The sequence below is a fragment of the Periophthalmus magnuspinnatus genome, chromosome 4 (genome assembly GCF_009829125.3).
Source record: "Periophthalmus magnuspinnatus isolate fPerMag1 chromosome 4, fPerMag1.2.pri, whole genome shotgun sequence".
NCBI classification, from domain to species: Eukaryota; Metazoa; Chordata; class Actinopteri; order Gobiiformes; family Gobiidae; genus Periophthalmus; species Periophthalmus magnuspinnatus.
The window spans coordinates 11,720,600-11,739,403 of record NC_047129.1 but is presented as its reverse complement, the minus strand read 5'-3'; the positions used below and the strand labels follow the sequence as shown (position 1 = coordinate 11,739,403).

At 39.8% G+C, this 18,804-nt stretch overlaps 1 protein-coding gene across 1 annotated transcript in view; it reads left to right on the top strand.

The window, feature by feature from the left end:
• The window catches only part of faf1 (Fas (TNFRSF6) associated factor 1), a 42,250-nt gene that overhangs the window by 7,195 nt on the left and 16,251 nt on the right, over positions 1-18,804 (top strand). The window contains 8 exon segments of the mRNA XM_033964762.2: positions 3,163-3,268; positions 7,567-7,653; positions 13,059-13,154; positions 13,230-13,265; positions 13,268-13,355; positions 13,429-13,492; positions 13,570-13,591; positions 13,593-13,652. Of these exon segments, the coding sequence (XP_033820653.1) occupies positions 3,163-3,268; positions 7,567-7,653; positions 13,059-13,154; positions 13,230-13,265; positions 13,268-13,355; positions 13,429-13,492; positions 13,570-13,591; positions 13,593-13,652 (559 nt within the window).

Sequence of the window (18,804 nt, the reverse complement as noted above, 5' to 3'; positions counted from 1 at the left end):
TCAGGTTGCGATATAAATAAACACCCCATATATCTAGATTAGCACATGCTATTTGCATATCTTTTTAGTTACCAATAGTTGAATTTTAATTTAATTCATTTTTATTTAATTATGCTTGAATAAAATTGATTTAAACTTTAGTAATGCTGTAGTAAAAAAAATAAAGCGGTTTCAAATGCACAGTATATTTTGCATGGTCATGTTTTTAAATAATTCTACTAAGCTTTCACATTTATATAATTTAGATGACCGCTATTATTTGTACACTAAAATTGAATGATTCTTGTAAAAAGAAACTGTAGATTATTATTGACAGCATGAAACTTTTTCTGTTCTGTGACAAACAGACAAAATTTAGGTTTACTTTTGTGGAGAATAGATTGATTTGAAATTAACTGCGTCTATAATACACACGATTGTTCATTTTTAGTTGTAATGATTAAATTGTGAATTGAATAATCACAATTATGGATTAACCAAATCATCTTTATGCCCTCTTGGTATTGCTCTCTCAGACCTGACTTCTATAGCATGATTGGAAACAGGGGTGGTATTTTATCTGAATACAACGAATAAAGTAAGTACCATATTTTCTGGACTATGCGTCACTCCGTATAAGTGTATAAGTCGCACCTGCGAAAAAATGCATAATAATAAAGAAAAAAACATGTATAAGTCACACTGGACTATAAGTCACATTTTTTGGGTAACCTAAATCCATTGAATTCTTCATCCTCAGTGTTGTTTCTTAACTGTGGAAGAAGATGAAAGCGCCGCTCCTGCTTTTGCTTGGCTTGGTCATACTGGTACACAAACCTAGAGCGCCCCCGCGCGGTTGTCAGTGTGACAATAATGAAGATGTGAAATGATATATTTTAATAATTTCACATAAAAATCGCATCTGAGTACAAGTTGCACTCCCAGCCAAACTATGAAAAAAAGTGCAACTTATAGTCCAGAAAATACGGTAGAGTAGAGTAAACCACCCATTTTTTATTTATGTATTTCTTTTTTTTAACATTATTTATTCTTGTAAAAAATATAAAGACTGTGAGAGAATATTCTTGACGTCCAAATCTAACTGATAGTTGTTCAGTCACAGGTGTGGTCTGTAGCACAGGGTTTACGCCGAAGAATTTTTTCTCTGTGGCCATATTGATGACTGCCTGTGAATACAAGTGGGTGTCGAGGAGGACCTAATCCCTTGCATAAATGATAAGGTCCTGATGAATATTTCAATGCAGTCCGTTTTTTTCTTCATTTACTCTCCGCACTCGCTCAGGGCAAGCATGTTTGCCAACGAAAGGTTATTCTAATTTAAACTTAATTTGAAATAGCAAAATTATTCATTAGCTTTGTGTTGTTATCTCAGCTTTCCCTGTCTTGGATATCACTGTGTCAGCCATTGCTGTAGCTGCCTGATGCTAACTAACCCTTAGGTAAAAGCAAGGTTAATAGACAGGAAAAGACATAGGATGATTATAAAGATGGCAGAGCAAAACAAGACAGCTCCTGAACGCTTTCGCTTCTTTCTGCTGTGTTGTGGGTGCAAAATGTGGAGGAGGTAAGAGAACCTTGTGTGATGCTGCTTAGGCACACTTAACCCTTCCCGAGTTGTTTTGGTGACTATGGTGTTGCATTGGGAACAATGTGTATGGGTATTTGTGTTTAGCAGGCACATGTCACATTGTGTGTGCGCTTGTGTCTGGCACTGCTAGTTTAATAAGGTCTAGAGTCTGCTCTGCGCCGTGGGGACTTGCAGCTTAGGCGACAGACTTACCTCAGAATGAAACCAATCTGTTTAGGCTGTTCTCTTCCCCTCCAAAAAGCTCAATTTTCTTTGCCCCTAAAGTTAAATTACATTCTTTCTTGTTACCCCCGTTGGTCAAGTAAGGTGTGGCTAGCCAGTCCAAGTGTATGAAATATAAATTCTGCCTACACAGTTTCCCACTTTGTTTTTTTCATCAAGCTATATAAGGACATGCTGGCTGCAGTATATTATATAAATGGTTATCTGAAGTGCATCTTGCGTGCAGAGCCATGACTGATGCTCCTACAGAACAGTGTAACTCTTCCACTCAGTTTACACTTATCTTAGTTGAGTTAGAAGCCTGCTCCCTGCCAGCAGTAACTCAGGACTGTGTCCAAACATAATCATGATATTAGATAGGTCTTTATTTATGTGTCCTTACCCTTTCCTCTCTCACACTTCATCTCCCACTCTGCCGCTCAGCCCATTACATATGCATCCAGCCTTTCCTCTCCACACATTTCCAATCTTCTTCAGTTAGCTACAACAAACATTACATTTACATATTGATTTCGTAGTTTTAGTCAATGTAAATATGCTGTCATTACAGTAAATTTGAGCTTCTGTTAACATAAGCTCGTCCAGATCTGCGCAGATTAAGAGTGTGATTGCATAATTAATATGTGTGCTACATATTAATACCCCCATCCCTCTGGTTCTCTCCACTGTTCCTGCTCTCCTTGGGTTCTGAGCCCTGATTAAGTGGCTGCTTCGGCCCCTAAGCCTCCCATTGATATTCAGTCTCACAAACCAAGAGTTTGCTCAAAACGCTACTTAACCTCACAGCTTATTGTAAATAAAGCATCCAAAAGTTGTCTCCTCCAAATTATCCCCGGTGATACCAATGTTATGTAAAATTTGTATTCTTTTTCTTTATTTCTTTTCTTATTACCTTTTAGGGTTTTTACATTTAGATTTGTAAAATATAAGCGCTTAGAGGTTGACGTTGAGAAATAAAAATTCCTATGCAAATATTTTTTTAATCGGATTTCTTTTTTTTTGAACTAATGATTTATCCATTATTATTGAGGACCTTTTTCCTCATGTTTGTTAGCAGTGACAACGCTCTGATAGGCACCATGCTGTTCCAGTGCAGGTGGTCATGGCTGTGGTCGCCTGCTGTGTTAAGCACTGCACTGGCCAGGCTTGTTAAGACACAATCAGTGAAGTGGGCGATAGGGCCCCAGAGGACTGCTCCCCTCTCTCTCTGCCCGCAGGATACAACATCTTAACAAGTTTCAGCCTGCCTGTTATCAGACATGGTTGTTTTAATTGCTAAAGCTTTTTGTACTTGATTTCATTATATCATTTGTTATATGTATTAATTTATATTTCCCTATCATTTTATACAGTGCTCTACAAGATTCATTAAACCAGAACTTTCTCTTGGTCATCAGTCATCGTGAGGCACAGAGAGACTACAGCCTGAACTTCCCCGGCTCCAGAACCATACAAGAGGTATGACCTCAAGCTACTAATTCATATAACAGCCCACCAAACATTCACTGATAGTTCACTTTTAATTGTTTTATATCCCATAAAACGGCAGCCATCCTTTTTGCCTAACAGTGCTAGTTTATCTTAGCCATCGATTCATTATTCATCACAAATGATCACATTTCTGAGCACATAATTACTCTCACAGCTGCGCCTCAGTACAACCCCCTCTTCTCTTCACTCCCGGAGTCTGTGTCATTCTCCAATTCTCCTGACTTTATACAGACTGGGACGCAGTGTAAATGAGTGACTGTTTGATTTAGTTATGAAGCTAGGAAGACTGCCTATCCAGTACATTCTGTAGCTTATTAAAGATTTAGTTTTTCATACGAGGTCTTCTGTAAGGCATCTCCATCTTTGTAATACTTGTTTATGTAAGTACACCCACCCCTACCCCCACTCTGTAATTTTCATCTACTTGTAATTATGCATTTATTTTTTCCTTGTTAACCCTCTTCACTGGAAAACACAAACTAGCATCATGTATTATTCACAGCAGGAAGCGTTCTGTCTGTGGAGAGGCAAAAAAACTCCCTAAGGACCGTGACTTCTGGTTTTGTCAAATCACAAGTATAAAAGGCACCTCTACAACAAGTTTTAGATTTAACTGTTTCTCAGTATATTATGAGGTATAAACACAATACATCAGCTGTACCTTTAAACGTTCGCACACATGTCACAGGTTAAGGGTTATAAACAGGCTGTGGCTCCATTTGTAATGTCCCCACACATATGCATACAATACATATGAAGTTACAGTCTTCTAACCTTCTTTTCATGAATTACAATTGCATGAATACATTTTATTTAATTATTGCACTTTTTAACGTGTTTTATTTTGTTTTGCTTGTTATAACCATCTTTCACATTAAAAAAAAAATAAATTAAGTTATGTTTTTTTGTTGTTTTTTTACTCAAAGACATACAAATCTTAATAGACCAGTTCTTAATTTACTTAAAATATAAATTCTGTCATTTATATGGTTTAGTGAAACATAATAGTTGCAGCACATTACTCTCTTCATCTGGTTATAACTAGTGTTCCATGAAGGGCCATTGTGGTGTGGCTTCTCAGTATGAGTGTTGATGGTGCCATGACGATGATAAAAAGGCTGCTTGCAGAGCGTGTAATGGTGTTAATTGATCATATTAGTTTGACCAACATCTGTACCAGAACCGGCAAGCTCCTTGGTCTTTGCCTCTGCCTCCTTTGCCTTCTCTCTCACTCTGTTCTCAGGCAGATGGTTTTGATGAACACCCGCTGTGAACCTTAAGTGTTTCTGCTGGGATTACAAACACTGGGGAGGTGTCCCTGCCATGTGGGAGGGGATACTGGATGCAGAAAGAAGGCGAAGGACTGTTGGCTTGGTGGGGGTGCTGTAACAGTCCGTAGGGGACAGAGAAGGAACAATAAGGCTTTAAACAGCCCTTCATGTTGCGGTCTTTTCCTTACGCATGCTTGTCTTTAGGCTTCCAAAGACCTCATGCAGTGTAAATGAGGCCCAGAGTTTTAACCTGCATCAAGCACACTCATCATACTCCTAATATATTGCAGGATCAGGGCAGTTATTTACACCTATCCTGTTAATAGCCTCTCAGTGCAGAGGGGTGAAGCATAGTATAGAAATATGTATTTAAACCAAAATCTTTTAACACTTATATGGCCAATATTTTGCCAATAAATTATAGGATGTTTTCTACAGGAATTTAATCATAACAGCAATATATATTAACAGCAAGAGCCATAGGGCCGACTGTAAATCGGCTGTGAAAGCAACAAAGAAGTAACACCATATTGAGCCAGCCACTGTGTCCAGTCACAGACACATATGGACCCGATTGCTGAGCATCTTTCTTTGCCTATTCTCCCTTTGTCTCTGCTGTAGACCAGTGGATGGTCCCTGCTTGTGCATATCAATAGGCATAGAGTCCTGTCTTCTTGTTTGTCTTTGCCTAAGGCTCTAGCTTTGCCTTGTGGCTCTCTTAAAGCTGCCCTCGCTCCTCCCTTTCCATCCTTCTATTCTCCATCTTAACTTCTTTCTTCTCCATCTCTGATGCACAGTGATGTGCAGACCCTGATTGGCATTAACAGACAAGAGTGAGGGGGTAAGTTGCTGGCTAGCTCCTCACATAAGCTGCAGAGCAAATGTTTGCCAGGCAAGTAGAGGGTAGAATAGACAGAGCTGCTGGGCCTGAGATGTCCGTGACCAGACCAGTTGTCCTGGGGATTTTCCTCCTTCGTTGCCCCCCAGGCCCTGTGCTCTGCCTCGCAGCTGGGCGACACAGGGACCAATGCAGTGCAGCACTGCTGAGAAAAAAGGCCAGATCGAACAGGATTCAAAGAAGAGCATCTGGTGCTTAATGGACAGAGAGAAAGAAAGAGAGAACTTGTGACTCTTTAACGGAAACCTTTACTTCTCTTTGATTTGCCTCCAGTCAGGGATTACAGGCAATTGGAATTTACATTGACTATGTCATTCATTTTTCTTGGAACTCTCACACCAGTTCAGGCTACTGCTTATGTTGAGTATCAAATGCCATTCTCCGGTAAAAGAAAAGTTGTTCTTTACCTTTAATGGCATCAAAAATATCAACATGGGTTTTTGAACTTGCACAATCACATGTCTTTTGTATTTTACATTTGCGTTTTTGTTCTTTTTTGCTGTTTTTTTTATATTTTCTAAAAATGAATTTGGTGTAAGCAAGAAGGTAGTGTAGGTGTTTTTCATTTGACAGACAGGGGGCAGCATAGGACAGTGCCCATATGTATAGGTTTGGTAAGCCAGGTGTACCCACTCTTTAAAGTCTGTTAGTTAAGTTTATGTATACTTTTTATATATATTTTGTCTTAATGTTTTAGCTTCTAGTCACACTGCATTTTCAACTGGGGATGGCCTGTATGGTTCAGGATAGCTTTAGGGGCCTGGCCTGTGTAGCGGTGTTTTCCTTCTTCGGTGCGTTTAGTTTGTCTTCTGCGAGGTACATTTTATTGTCCTTCCCACCTTTCTCTCTCTGAGGTGGGTGTTAAGTTTGTTGTTTCTGTGATGCTTCTTTAACCTCTGACTGCAGACTGTTCATTACTAGTGTTTATGCCTCTCATTTCTTGCCTCTTGTGCTCTATTCATGGGCCAGCCAGCCGGTCAGTCAAATCCCTGTAGTGCGGCTGGTCAAACAGCGATATTACACTCTGTAATAACACTGGCCACCCGCTCTGACCCCAGTCTGCTCTCTTGGCCATAGCTCCTCTTCATAAGGGCTGGCTCTCACTAGTATACCGTGGGATTTACAATAGTAAGACAACCAGTGGTCTGTGCCACTTTTTATTATTTCAGTTTTTCTCAGTTTGTTTGTTCTTTGAATTGCTTTTTCACATGCCAGGTTCGACTCAAATGATTTCTTTGACTAGTTTCTAGAGCACATTTATTTCTGAATTTAGGTACATAAATATTCTTTAATACAACCTTATTATCAATAGTACATCATTGTAGTACAATATATATACTACCAATTATGTTCTAAAGTGTACTGAGTTCACTCTTCTGTCTGCATGACACTCAGAGCTCACTGGTTTTCCACTGGTTTGCTGCTTTGTGTTTGACATTGGCTTTGACTTTGTGTTTGTAGCGTTCTTAAATTTTCCACGTCCATGACCAACAGTCCTGCCATGCTCAAGGATCTATCTCTTCTTAGGTCTTTTTACAAAGGCAGGATTTGGCCTGTGTGGGGGGATCTACACATCTACAATGGATAGTTTTCTCAGCATCAGTGTCCAGCCGTGGACGCCTGAAGGCTAGAATCCAGCAGAATAAATGCACTAGATCCACGGCCGCCAGCACTCAGACACGACAGAACTTTGATCAGCCTCGGCTGGCGCACATCAGCCTGGCATTGAGGCTTTAAACCAACAATCCACTGAAGAGTGTAATGCTGTGCTCGGCAGGACAGGAGCGGCTGGCTCCTAACAGTTTAAATGAGGGGAATGTTATTAAGTAATGCATCTGTGAAATGGACAGAATTTCTCTTCAGTCATTCATGCAGAGTGTGGGTTGTTTTTGCTAGGCCTTAGTCTGGCATCTGGGGAATGCTGGCTGTAATTTTAATTTTTTCTCTTCTTCCAGTCACCATAGTTCATATAATCCAGTCAGCCATTTATATAGTAGCCAAATAATATATTGTCAGGTAGTGTGCCACACATCTAATATCAAATATAATATTAGCATTAGCATGCCTACTCATGCATTTACTGTTTTTGTACACAGGTGAAGAGAAATATCTCAGACTTGACGAACATCCCAGTACGACATCAACAATGGGAAGGATGGCCGGCGTCTGCATCTGATGACTCTGTAAGAACTCTTCTATTTCAGCAGTTACACCACACCAAAGAATTATTTACTTCATGTTCTATTAGAATTATTCCTTTGTAGACGGCTTTCAGTCAGATGGCCGATGTTGGATAAAATTATTGTCATACTGGCAAAAAAAGTGACATTATTTGTTTATTATGTCTGAATCTTCTGTATTTGACATAATGTGTGAAAAGCATGGAAGTAAGCTGTTGGAGCTAATTAAGATGTCAAAGCAGTAGAAGATGATATCTGTGGACATTAAAGCTCTCATCATTGAGTTCCTTTGACCTCTCTCGTCCCAGGGTCGCTCTTCCCACCCATTCATCCTAAACACAGTCAAGCTGATCTGAAGCAGTCCTCATACTGAACCCTGGGGAACCTCTGACCCCTTTTGTCCTGGTCTTTCTTTGACAGCATATGTGTTCCCATACTAATTGTATACGATGGTGTATCAGGCAACACTGTGGAGCTTTTGTGCACACATTCTTGTGTTAACTCTGAGCTAACATTTTCTTTTTTGGTCTATGCGGGAGTTTGTTATGTACATTTCTTTTCATTTTAAGTGTAAAAAACATACTCACATTTGACTTGTAATATTGTATTTGGTGCCTGGCTTTTCAATAGCCAATTTGATTAAATAATTAACCACACATAAACAAGTGGTAAAAGCCAAAAGTTGTCAAGTGCCCAAAAAGTTGTAGGAGTCTTACAACTTTTTGTCCAGTTGACAGATTTTACTTTTGGCTTGTACTATGGATCAGACCTGGATGACTGAAAGATTACACAGACAGTAAACAAGTGGCTCATCTTTGAATGGGCAGCTATAGGTTACCAGTTAATATTATTTTACTTTCACATGTGGGAGTTATGACTGATTTGCTAACTAAATAAGGGCTTTGTATTTTCGTTCTGCTTATAACTCTACATTCCTTGTGGCCATAGAGCTTGATCTACCTTGTGGTATAGGGTTTTATGGCCTTGAATGATAAACAGATTGCTGCTCATTGTGGCATTGCAGGCCTGGTCAGCACCTGGCTAACACACCTCAGTGGCGTAGGGGTATTGTGGATGAGAGATATTAAAAAGCAGTGAGACAGAAGTGTAATAATGGCCTGCGCTGGGGCCACAGCTCTCTTATTGAAACGTCTGAAGGTATTAACAGAGAAAGCCCATGGCTTGGCCGGCCTAGCGGATGGGTAGGGAGCCAGTGTTAGTGTCTAGCTCATTAGCCCTGTCGCATCTCCCGGGGTTTGTGCCAATAAACATGGCAGGAAGAGACCCTGGATTACCTACGCCTCTGCACCTCAGTCCGCTTACTGGAATCGATTACTTCTAAACTTGTTTGTTTTTTTTTTTTTATCGTAAGTGAGTAATTTACCTTATTGTTTGCTTCAATTGTGGGCAGCCATGATGCCCAAATCACCCCAGTTTGAAGCAAATTCTGATCCTGGCAAACATTTGTGAAATGGTCAATTATAGGTTTCAGGTTTTGTCTAGCTAAACTATTTTGTTATAAAGGAGTTGAATTTCTTATATTCTTAACAAGGGTCTTTGATTGTTAATGGGAAATCAGTTCTCCCTGCAGCGAAAATAGGTGTACTGTATTACATCAGCCTTTAAACTCCTAATAATTTTGATAAATTTTGATAAATATTGATTCATCACCATTTAACACAAAAAACAATCTCATACATGAGATGGGTATATTATCATAATAAGAATAGGCTAAAGTGATGTGATCTATTATACTGCTCTAGTTATTCAGGCGCAAACCTCCAAATTAATTTGCCTAATAATTCCTGCCCCAACTCATTTAAATCACAGGTTGTACTGTTTATGATGGAAAAAAGTTATGTTTGAATCATTTACAAATGACAAAATGTGTGGCCCTGTCTGTAAAATTCTTCTAAATTCTTGAATTTTCTTTACTGATATACCCTCTAACCCACAGCACAGAGCTGGAGACATTTAGATCAGCAGTGGTAGCCCCCACACCTGTAGAAGTGATTGACAGGTCATGGAAGATCTTTATTAGATCCCATTTCCCCGCACCCTTCTGCATCCAGCTTTCCTCCGAACCAGTAATTGCTGACATTTATGCAGTGTTTCTTGGTGTTTGCTAATGTATTTGTGCTGCCTTGCAGACCACGTTCTCTCGCCAATTCCCTACTGGCCTCTGGCATATATGCACTTGCTTAAGTGATAGGAGATTCTCCATATTGCTATAAACACAACTTCAGGCATCTGCAAGTGTTTTTTTTCTGTTTTTAGTGTAGTTGTTTAAATCTCCTATACAGGGAAAAAGAATATTAAATGGGGACATGGTTTGCAAACTATATCTGAAAGAACGATCAAAATTAAGCTGCTTATATGAATGCTTGTGAGACCCCCTCTATAATGGAGTTTTGGTTATAGTTCTTGTTGGTTCCAATAGTAATTATCTCACACTCACAGCCAGTCAGCTAATCCAAACAGTACCGACACAAGGAAGGAGAAAAACAGAAACAAAAAGGAAAGAAGGGAGCGATGGAAGGAAAAAAAGGAGTGTGGAGAAAAGTATAAAGACTTGAAGAGAAAGGTGGTGGGGTCGTGAACAGAGAATTCCTTCCCTGTATCGGCCCCTGAATACTTGAAGCCTCAATGCAAGTGTTAATTAAAAGAATCCAAAAGAGGGGCCAATGCTTTTCTGTGGAGATGAGGGAGCGGGTCTTTGGAGGGGGGTTAACCTCACTCCCCACCCCCTGTGCCCTGCAGCGCTTCAGCCTTGTTTCCACGTTTTACCGCTGAGCCACCAAGCTGCACTTGTGTACCTCAACATCAGGAAAAGCCATGGGGTCAAAGCAAAGAAGAGGATTGAGAGGCACTCAACCAGTCCTCTCCCTTTTTCACCTTCCCCACTTGCATCCATGTCAGCCCAAACCCTTCAGGCTGACGCTGACAAGGGAAGTGATCAACTTTATTTATACACTTATTAGGCTCTTAGCCCAAAGCCCCTCATTCAGCTTTGGCACAGAAGGGCTTTATGGGGCTCTTCTCTCCTATTGATTCTCAAGTTGATTGCCACTCGAATTGTGTGTGAGGAGAAAAGCATTCAGCTTATGTATTCATATTGTAAAAGTCAAATCTAGTAGTAGGCCTAGTATTTGTAGGAGAAAAATAAAGTGGCTTTCAATGCAAGGAGCATGTTACTTGAAAGTTACACTATTATATACTAATTTTATATACTACATGCTTCTTTCTATAGAAGTATCTCTTTTTCCAATGGGTGTGATCATTTAGATAGGCACAGACCTCTGATTTATAAATGATTTACTGACAAAGAAGTATGAGTATGAAGAAAAAAAATAAATTGACAAATGAAACACTGATGCTGTTTCAAAGCTGTTTCAAGAGTAGATTTTGTTCTGAAGTATATTGTATGTTGTAGATATTTTAGAAAACTTGTGTGGTTGGACACAAATCAGGGAGGAAGAGGTTGCTATGAGCAGAGATCCTGATACGTGCGTTTGAACAGAAGGTTGGAGGGGTAAAATGGGTTAATGCTTCTTGTGAGACCTGATGTTTTTTGTAATACTCCGTATTCTTATTTTAATTTGCATCCAAACATTTTTGACGTGGACTGTAAGGCAGATATAATGCACTCTTCGAAGTCGCTGTGTCCAAAGATGGCCGGTGGCCTCTTCAGGGACTTCATCCTGAGTTTGTATAGTTTCAACATTGCACATCAGTCTGGCCACTGCTATATCTGAGCCGTTTTCTTTGCTAAAGACAACATGTGGTGGGGCCTCAGCTGGATGTTATTCATTTTTGATTTATCTGGGGAGAAACCGCTTTCCTCATATCTTCCATTTCATTATTGAGGTGGTGGGAATTGAAAACACAGTGGTCAATATAATAACCCATTTCACTTTAAATCTACTCACTTACAGGCTCAGTAAACAATTAAATTACTTCTTCTCAGTTGGCCCATTTACATTTGTTGTAAATTTTGGTTGTTGTTTTGAAAATGTATAAAAAGCCATGTAAATGATTCAGGCTTCTAATAATTGTGTGAGGTTTCTTCTGGTCCATTGGGTTTGTCACACTTTCTAACAGTATGCACAATACAGAGTGAACAGATAGGCCTTCATAGACTGCTTGTCAGATCATTTGCTTCTTATCAGTGTATAGCTCCCAGTAGGACTTGGTCTAGTCTGTTGTTGACAAGGTCTAGTGGTTACACTGTTCTCTCTTGCTAAAGAAATGAAAGCCAACATGAAGGATCACTATTAAGGAAAGAAAAGAAGTAACTCTCCATGTAGTTCTATTCAAAACCAATTGCCGTTGCATGTAATCGTCTCCTGATTCAAGCATGTCCAGCTGCTCATTGTGTGCCATAGCACCTGACAATGGAGCAGATCATAGGACCTCTGCAGGGGACAAGAGGCTTCACTGCTTATCTCACCGAGGCTGCCTCGTCCCTCTTGTTCACAAGTTCATTCTCCCAGAAAACTATTTGCATCTGCTCTCGATGCTTTGATTGCAACAAAAAATACTTTAATAAATGACTTGGTGGTAAGTAATATATGCGGTTTTCCTTAAAAATCTTAGGGACATAGGGAGATTGCACATTAATGATCTGTATGGAACAAATATAAATATGCCTTCTTATGGCTACAAAGCTAATTTATAGGAACAGCCTAGATTTGATTTGATTCAAATGATGCAACATAGTTCATTACAACATACTTTATGTAATTTTAAACTAGAATATAACCAACAATCTAGCCTTACTAATTACTTTCTAATAGTTTCAGTTCTCTGTTGAAACCAGGATCCCTGGTCAATTTGGTTCAGTGCTGTACTTGCCATTACAATAAAAATTATCTGTTACCATGATGTTGACAACAGCCCTGCTTCTTATTTTTCCCTAATTCCCCCACTGTTGCCAGCAGAGGGTGTCAGATCTGTTTTGTAGTATTATCTGTGGAAATAAGCAGAGACAGAGAATGTTTTCTCAGACTTGGACTGTAACATCTGGGCAAGATGTTTAATAATATAATGTGTTTGGATTTGAGGAAAGGTTAATTTATACCAAAAAATACAATGAGCGATGCATGTGTTGTGGATATCCCTTTTGGTTTAGACAAAGATGCATCATTTATAATGAGTCCCCACTGAATACAGGAATTTCTTCTTGCCTTTGGATTTGGGAGCTCATTAGGCTGTTATTTTTGCCAAAAACTAACAGCTAATAAAGACTATATAGTAATTTTTATATAAAATGTTTAATTCCTACAGGTTGGTGTTTTTTCTGTTTGGAGAGGTCACGGTACACTTTAAAAGCTGATCATTTCAGTGCTTAATGTGTCCTTACTAATAAGACTCAATTCACTGTTCACTTTTTGTTTTTGTGCTTTTAGATGACACTTGCAGTTTCGGGTATTAGTTATCCTTGCCATCACCTCAGCGTTTGTCGGAGGTCATCACCAGCCAATCCTCAGGAGCCAACAGAAGAGGTATGACAATCAGACACACAATTCTTCATTGTACCTTATTGGAGTTCTTATAGAAAGTATCTTTGGTCTGTGTAGTGCGCAGATGTCCATATGATCAGCGACCAGTGAGGGCGAATGACTTTGAGGATGCCTCAGAGTTTGGGGTTGACGACTCAGAAATGTTTGGAATGGGCTCGTCAAGTAGTCGAAAATCACCTATGAGTATGTGCTGCAGGTGATCTAGTATTCAGTTCTTCAGGCTTCACAAATTAATTGATCTGGTTATGTTCCTTAGTGCCAGAAAACAGTGAAAATGAAGCTGATGCCTTACTGCACTTTACTGCTGAATTTTCTTCAAGGTAAGATTTGAGATTGTATTCTGAAACAGTTTGTATTCCTGCATGCTGTAATAGTCATCTTAATTTGTTGTATGCAGGTATGGGGAGAACCACCCCATGTTTTTTCATTGGGTCTTTGGAAGCAGCGTCTCAAGAGGCCTTCTATGGCAAAGCCAGAGATGTGAGTAATTTGGTTTGATGATGGATCTTTTGCTGGGCCTTTGGGTAATGCCACCCTGGTAAAATGAATAGACAACTCTACTAAAATTTGACTATAAATCCTCTATTAAACATCATTTTGGTTTCACACTCATTTTCCTAACTTCCAAACTGCGTCCCAAAGCCTCTTTCTCAGGAAAGTGGGCTGAACGTTCAGTGGAATTGTCTCACCAAAAGCTCTTGGGCTGGCTGCTTCCAGTTGTTGCTCAAATGACATGTGCATCACAGGTGGAGCAATGTAATTTTACACAAAGCAGCAAATATCCTGTTAAGTGGTGGAGATGAGTGTAGAGCTCTCCAATCTGCAGCCAGCGGATTATCGTTTAATACACTAAACTACAGGTATTAAAAAAGTTTTATTGGGATTAATGAAAAAATAGCTTGTAACTTTTAAAAAAGACATTGACCAGTTAGTCAAAAATGAACTACCTTTTATATTTCTTCACATTTTATTAATCTCTGATTAATCTGGACATGACATTATACAGTGGGTCAAAAAAGTATTTAGTAAGCTACGTGTGTAAGTTCTCCCTCTTAAAAAGATGAGAGAGGCCTGTAATTTGGCCTGTAATTTTCATCTTAGGTACACTTTAACTATGAGAGACAGAATGGGGGGAAAGAATCCAGGAGATCACATTGTAGGATTTTTAATGAATTAATTGGTAAATTGGTAAAATAAGTATTTGGTCACGTATCAACAAGCAGGATTTCTGGCTATCACAGACCTGTAACTTTGTCTTTAAGAGGCTCCTCTGTCCTCCACTCGTTACCTGTATTAATGGCACCTGTTTGAGTTTGTTATCAGTATAAAAGGCACATATTCAGACTCCAAATTCCACTATGGCCAAGACCACGAGCTGTCAAAGGACACCAGAAACAAAATTGTAGACCTGCACCAGACTGGGAAGACTGAATCTGCAATAGGTAAGCAGCTTGGTGTGAAGAAATCAACTGTGGGAGCAAATATTAGAAAATAGAAGACATACAAGACCACTGATAATCTCGAGCTGGGGCTCTACGCAAGATCTTACCCCGTGGGGTCAAAGTGATCACAAGAACAGTGAGCAAAAATCCCAGAAACACACAGGGGGACCTAGTGAATGACCTGCAGAGAGCTGGGACCAAAGTAACAAAGGGTAACATCAGTAACACACTACGCCACCAGGGACTCAAATCCTGCAGTACCAGACGTGTCCCCCTGCTTAAGTCAGTACATGTCCAGGCCCGTTTGAAGTTTGCTAGAGAGCATTTGGATGATCCTGAAGAGGACTGGGAAAATGTCACATGGTCAGATGAAACCAAAATAGAACTTTTTGGTAAAAACTCAACTTGTCGTGTTTGGAGGAGAAAGAATGCTGAGTTGCATCCAAAGAACATCATACCTACTGTGAAGCATGGGGGTGGAAACATCATGCTTTGAGTCTGTTTTTCTGCAAAGGGACCAGGATGACTGATCCGTGTAAAGGAAAGAATGAATGGGGCCATGTGTGAGTGAAAACCTCCCATCAGCGAAGGCTTTGAAGATGAAACGTGGCTGGGTCTTTCAGCATGACAATGATTCCAAACACACTGCCCAAGCAACGAAGGAGTGGTTTCATAAGAAGCATTTTAATGTCCTGGAGTGGCCTAGCCAGTCTCCAGATTTCAACCCCATAGAAAATCTTTGGAGGGAGTTGAAAGTCTGTGTTGCCCAGAGATGGCCCCAAACATCACTGCTCTGCATGGAGGAATGGGCCAAACTACCTGCAAAGTGTGTGAAAACCTTGTGGAGACTTACAGAAAACGTTTGACCCATGTCATTGCCAACAAAGGGTATATAACAAAGTATTGAAATTAACTTTTGTTATTGACCAAATACTTATTTTCCACTATAATTTGCAAATATATTCTTTGAAAATCAGACAATGTGATTTTCTGGATTTTTTTTTCTAATTTTGTCCCTCATAGTTGAAGCGTACCTATGATGAAAATTACAGGCCTCTCTCATCTTTTTAAGTGGGAGAACTTGCTCAATTGGTGGCTGACTAAACTGACTATACTTTTTTGCCCAATGTTTATCACTATATATTATTATATATTTCACACTTCTCTTTGGGATTTCTGTCCATTCAGGCATGTCCATATCAACTTGCATCTTGCTTTGGAGACTGTGATCAAGAAAGATTTTAAAAAGCACTTTAAGAAAATGCATGTAAAAGCAAGTAATAAAGTTGTATAATCGAAAATAAACAGAAGCGTGTGAAAAAAAAAATAAAAACCTTGGCGTTTTGCCTTGTTCCCAGATGATCTCTTCTCCTAAGCCAATGCAATATGGCCAGTGCTTCTCTGGTGTTACACTCTCTACTGTGCCACTGTACTTCAGGCTGTGCTCGTGCAAAATAGTATTCTTTTTCGCTGTAGTTAGCGTTTTGTGGGCGAGTGTGACTTAGCCCGCCAACTGTGCAGTGGTTATGGTGGCTTTAGAGAATTTTGCATGAAAACAGAAGCTATTTGATCTGTTCTGTGTTTGTCCTGTTTTGTCACAGGCGTACTAGACTACAGGCCAAAACATGCTGCCGTCAACGCTTTCATAACACAGTAGCATATGTCCACCATTATACCGGCCCTTTTCCATCCTTCTAGCCATTACACTCTCAGCTCTTTTTTGGACAGGATTTTTGTTTGATGTCCCTATTGTTAAACAGCCTGCTTCATTAAAATGATTGTGGAATACGGAAGATTTGACTAAAGGAAAGACTATTTGGCTTGTCTTAAAACTGAAAAGTTGGTCTCACTCTCTTAAAGCCTGAGAGAGGCTAATCACTAAGCAAAACACTACATTTGATGAAGTGTTTCTGAAGGTGTGTGTTGGGGGACTGTGGAGATAGACTCAATCCATCCTTAATGAAAATGCTTTGGGCTCCAGAGCTGAGCTGAGCTGAACCCTCTTGGGGATCAGTGGTTAGCCGGAGCATACAGAGAGATGGGCCACCCATCACTAACCACGATCCTGACTAAATCCCCATCAACGCAGTGGTTAATCACTCTAGCCCCGCTCTCCTCTGCTCTCCTCTGCTCTCCTGTCCGCCACACACAAAGACACATCAAAATTCATAGCCTCACTCGAGAAGGGACTTGAGGGATTTATCGCCGCCAAGTATCCGCTTTAACACCCACGGCAGCCGTCCAGAGTCAAGACGAAAGAGCACTGACAGACCAGCCTGGCATATGGCATATAGATAGACTTAAAGCTTGCAGATTTATGACTGCACATGACAAGCAACACTCTCCCATGGATTGTTGACTGGCCCTTAAGTGATCACAGCAAAGTTAATATCGGAAGGATTACAAATAAATCAATTCAGACAAAACCAGCTTCCTTGGTAATTTAAAAAAAAATATTTACGTGTTCAAGTGGTATGGCTGCACAATTGAACTATTCACTTGTTGCCTCTACATTGACAACTTGATTGAACATCTATAAATAACAGAATTGGTTAGTTTAATCACCATTTAGATGTGGGGATAATGCGTTTCCGACGACGGGTGGGAGCAGGCTCTGTGGTTGGTCATCGATCTGAATGTGTTTTCCCACTATGTGCACGAGGTCATTAGATCAGCCATTTGAGCTCTTCATTTTGAAGTGTTTGCTTTTGTAGACTGAGCCTGCCATCTGTAGAACAATCAGTACATGGACAACTATCCCAGCAGTCCCTTATGTTTCCATATGTGACACATTAGAAGAGTGCTGCTAGACTTCACTTTAAAAGTACTATGTGATTCAGAGACCCCTTGAAACTAATATATATTAAATGTGTCCAGAAATTATATGCATTTTTCTTATGTGTAATAGGTGTAACTGCATTTTCACCTTTCTTCATTTTCCATTTTCTCTCTACATATATTTCTATGAAATGGACACAGTTAAATCAGTAATGTGGTAAATATAATGTTTGCTTTGCTTCGCTTCAGTGCAAATTGCTGTGGAAAAAAAAAGTTGCAAATATATCAGATATTTCACTTTGTGTGTGTGAGCATGGGTAGTGCATATCAACCAATAGTAACAGTGCATTTTTTTTATTTTTTTTTAGTAGCTGGCCTTTTTGTTCCTTCTCTTTTTCTCAAACCAGTTGATAAAATAATACATAATTGTCATAAAAAACACACACAACAATGTCATTCATAACCTTTTATAATTATTATTGACTATATTTTGACTTGCTTTATCAGTTCACTGCAGGTGAACAGGTGTGTGGAAGGACTGTGGGGTCACTATCTTGCTCAGGTTGGACCTAGTAATTTGGCTGAAATGAAGGCTATGCTCCTCCCCACTAAAACAGGCCTCACAAAGGACTCCACTTGAAAGAGGAGCTAGAACCAAGGCGTATGGACAATTTAACTTCAAGATGAAGGAGTTCAGTTGGCCCAAATGCTGGGGCTGATTAGTCTTTACACTTGTGCTAATTGAGCATGCATGTGTATGTGTTTGAGCCCTTTACTTCAGACCAATCTTTCCATGTGTGTTTGGATGCCTGCATTAAGTGTGTTTCTGGATTTTTTTTTTCTTGTAAAAAAAAAAAAACCTGTTTCCCTCCCCTCATGCTCATTCCTCTCCCGACAGAATTTGCTTGTCTTCTCAGCGTGAGTGTTTAATCTTTTCAGGCCGTTGAATTGGCCCGAAGAATGAGTCCCCAGCTTCTTCGTTCTAGGAGCCCTGGAGATTATTCTAAAGCACTAATCGTTGAGCAAACACAGCAGTGCTCTCCCATTCCCATTGCACACAGGCCACAGTATAGCACAACTTCTATTTTCAACTTCCCTTTACTTTTTACACCCTGCGTAGTTTTTTTCTGCTTCTGGCATATGTAGCCTAGATTATGGGCTCCTGAGAAACTTTGACTCCTCCTTTGCAGCTATGGATGAAAATGGACGGATTGAAGCCTGCGATTTTTTTCCCCTCCCTCTTTGTTCTTTTATAACAGGAGAAGTGACATGTAATTTAGAGAGCATTATTTCCAACAATGTCCTTTGGAACCTTTTATGTTTGTGGGTGTGTTTGCTTTTTAATTAGATTGTCAGTGCGGAGATTGTGCCAGGCTTATATGATGGTGTCAATATCCTTGGATTTGGATCTT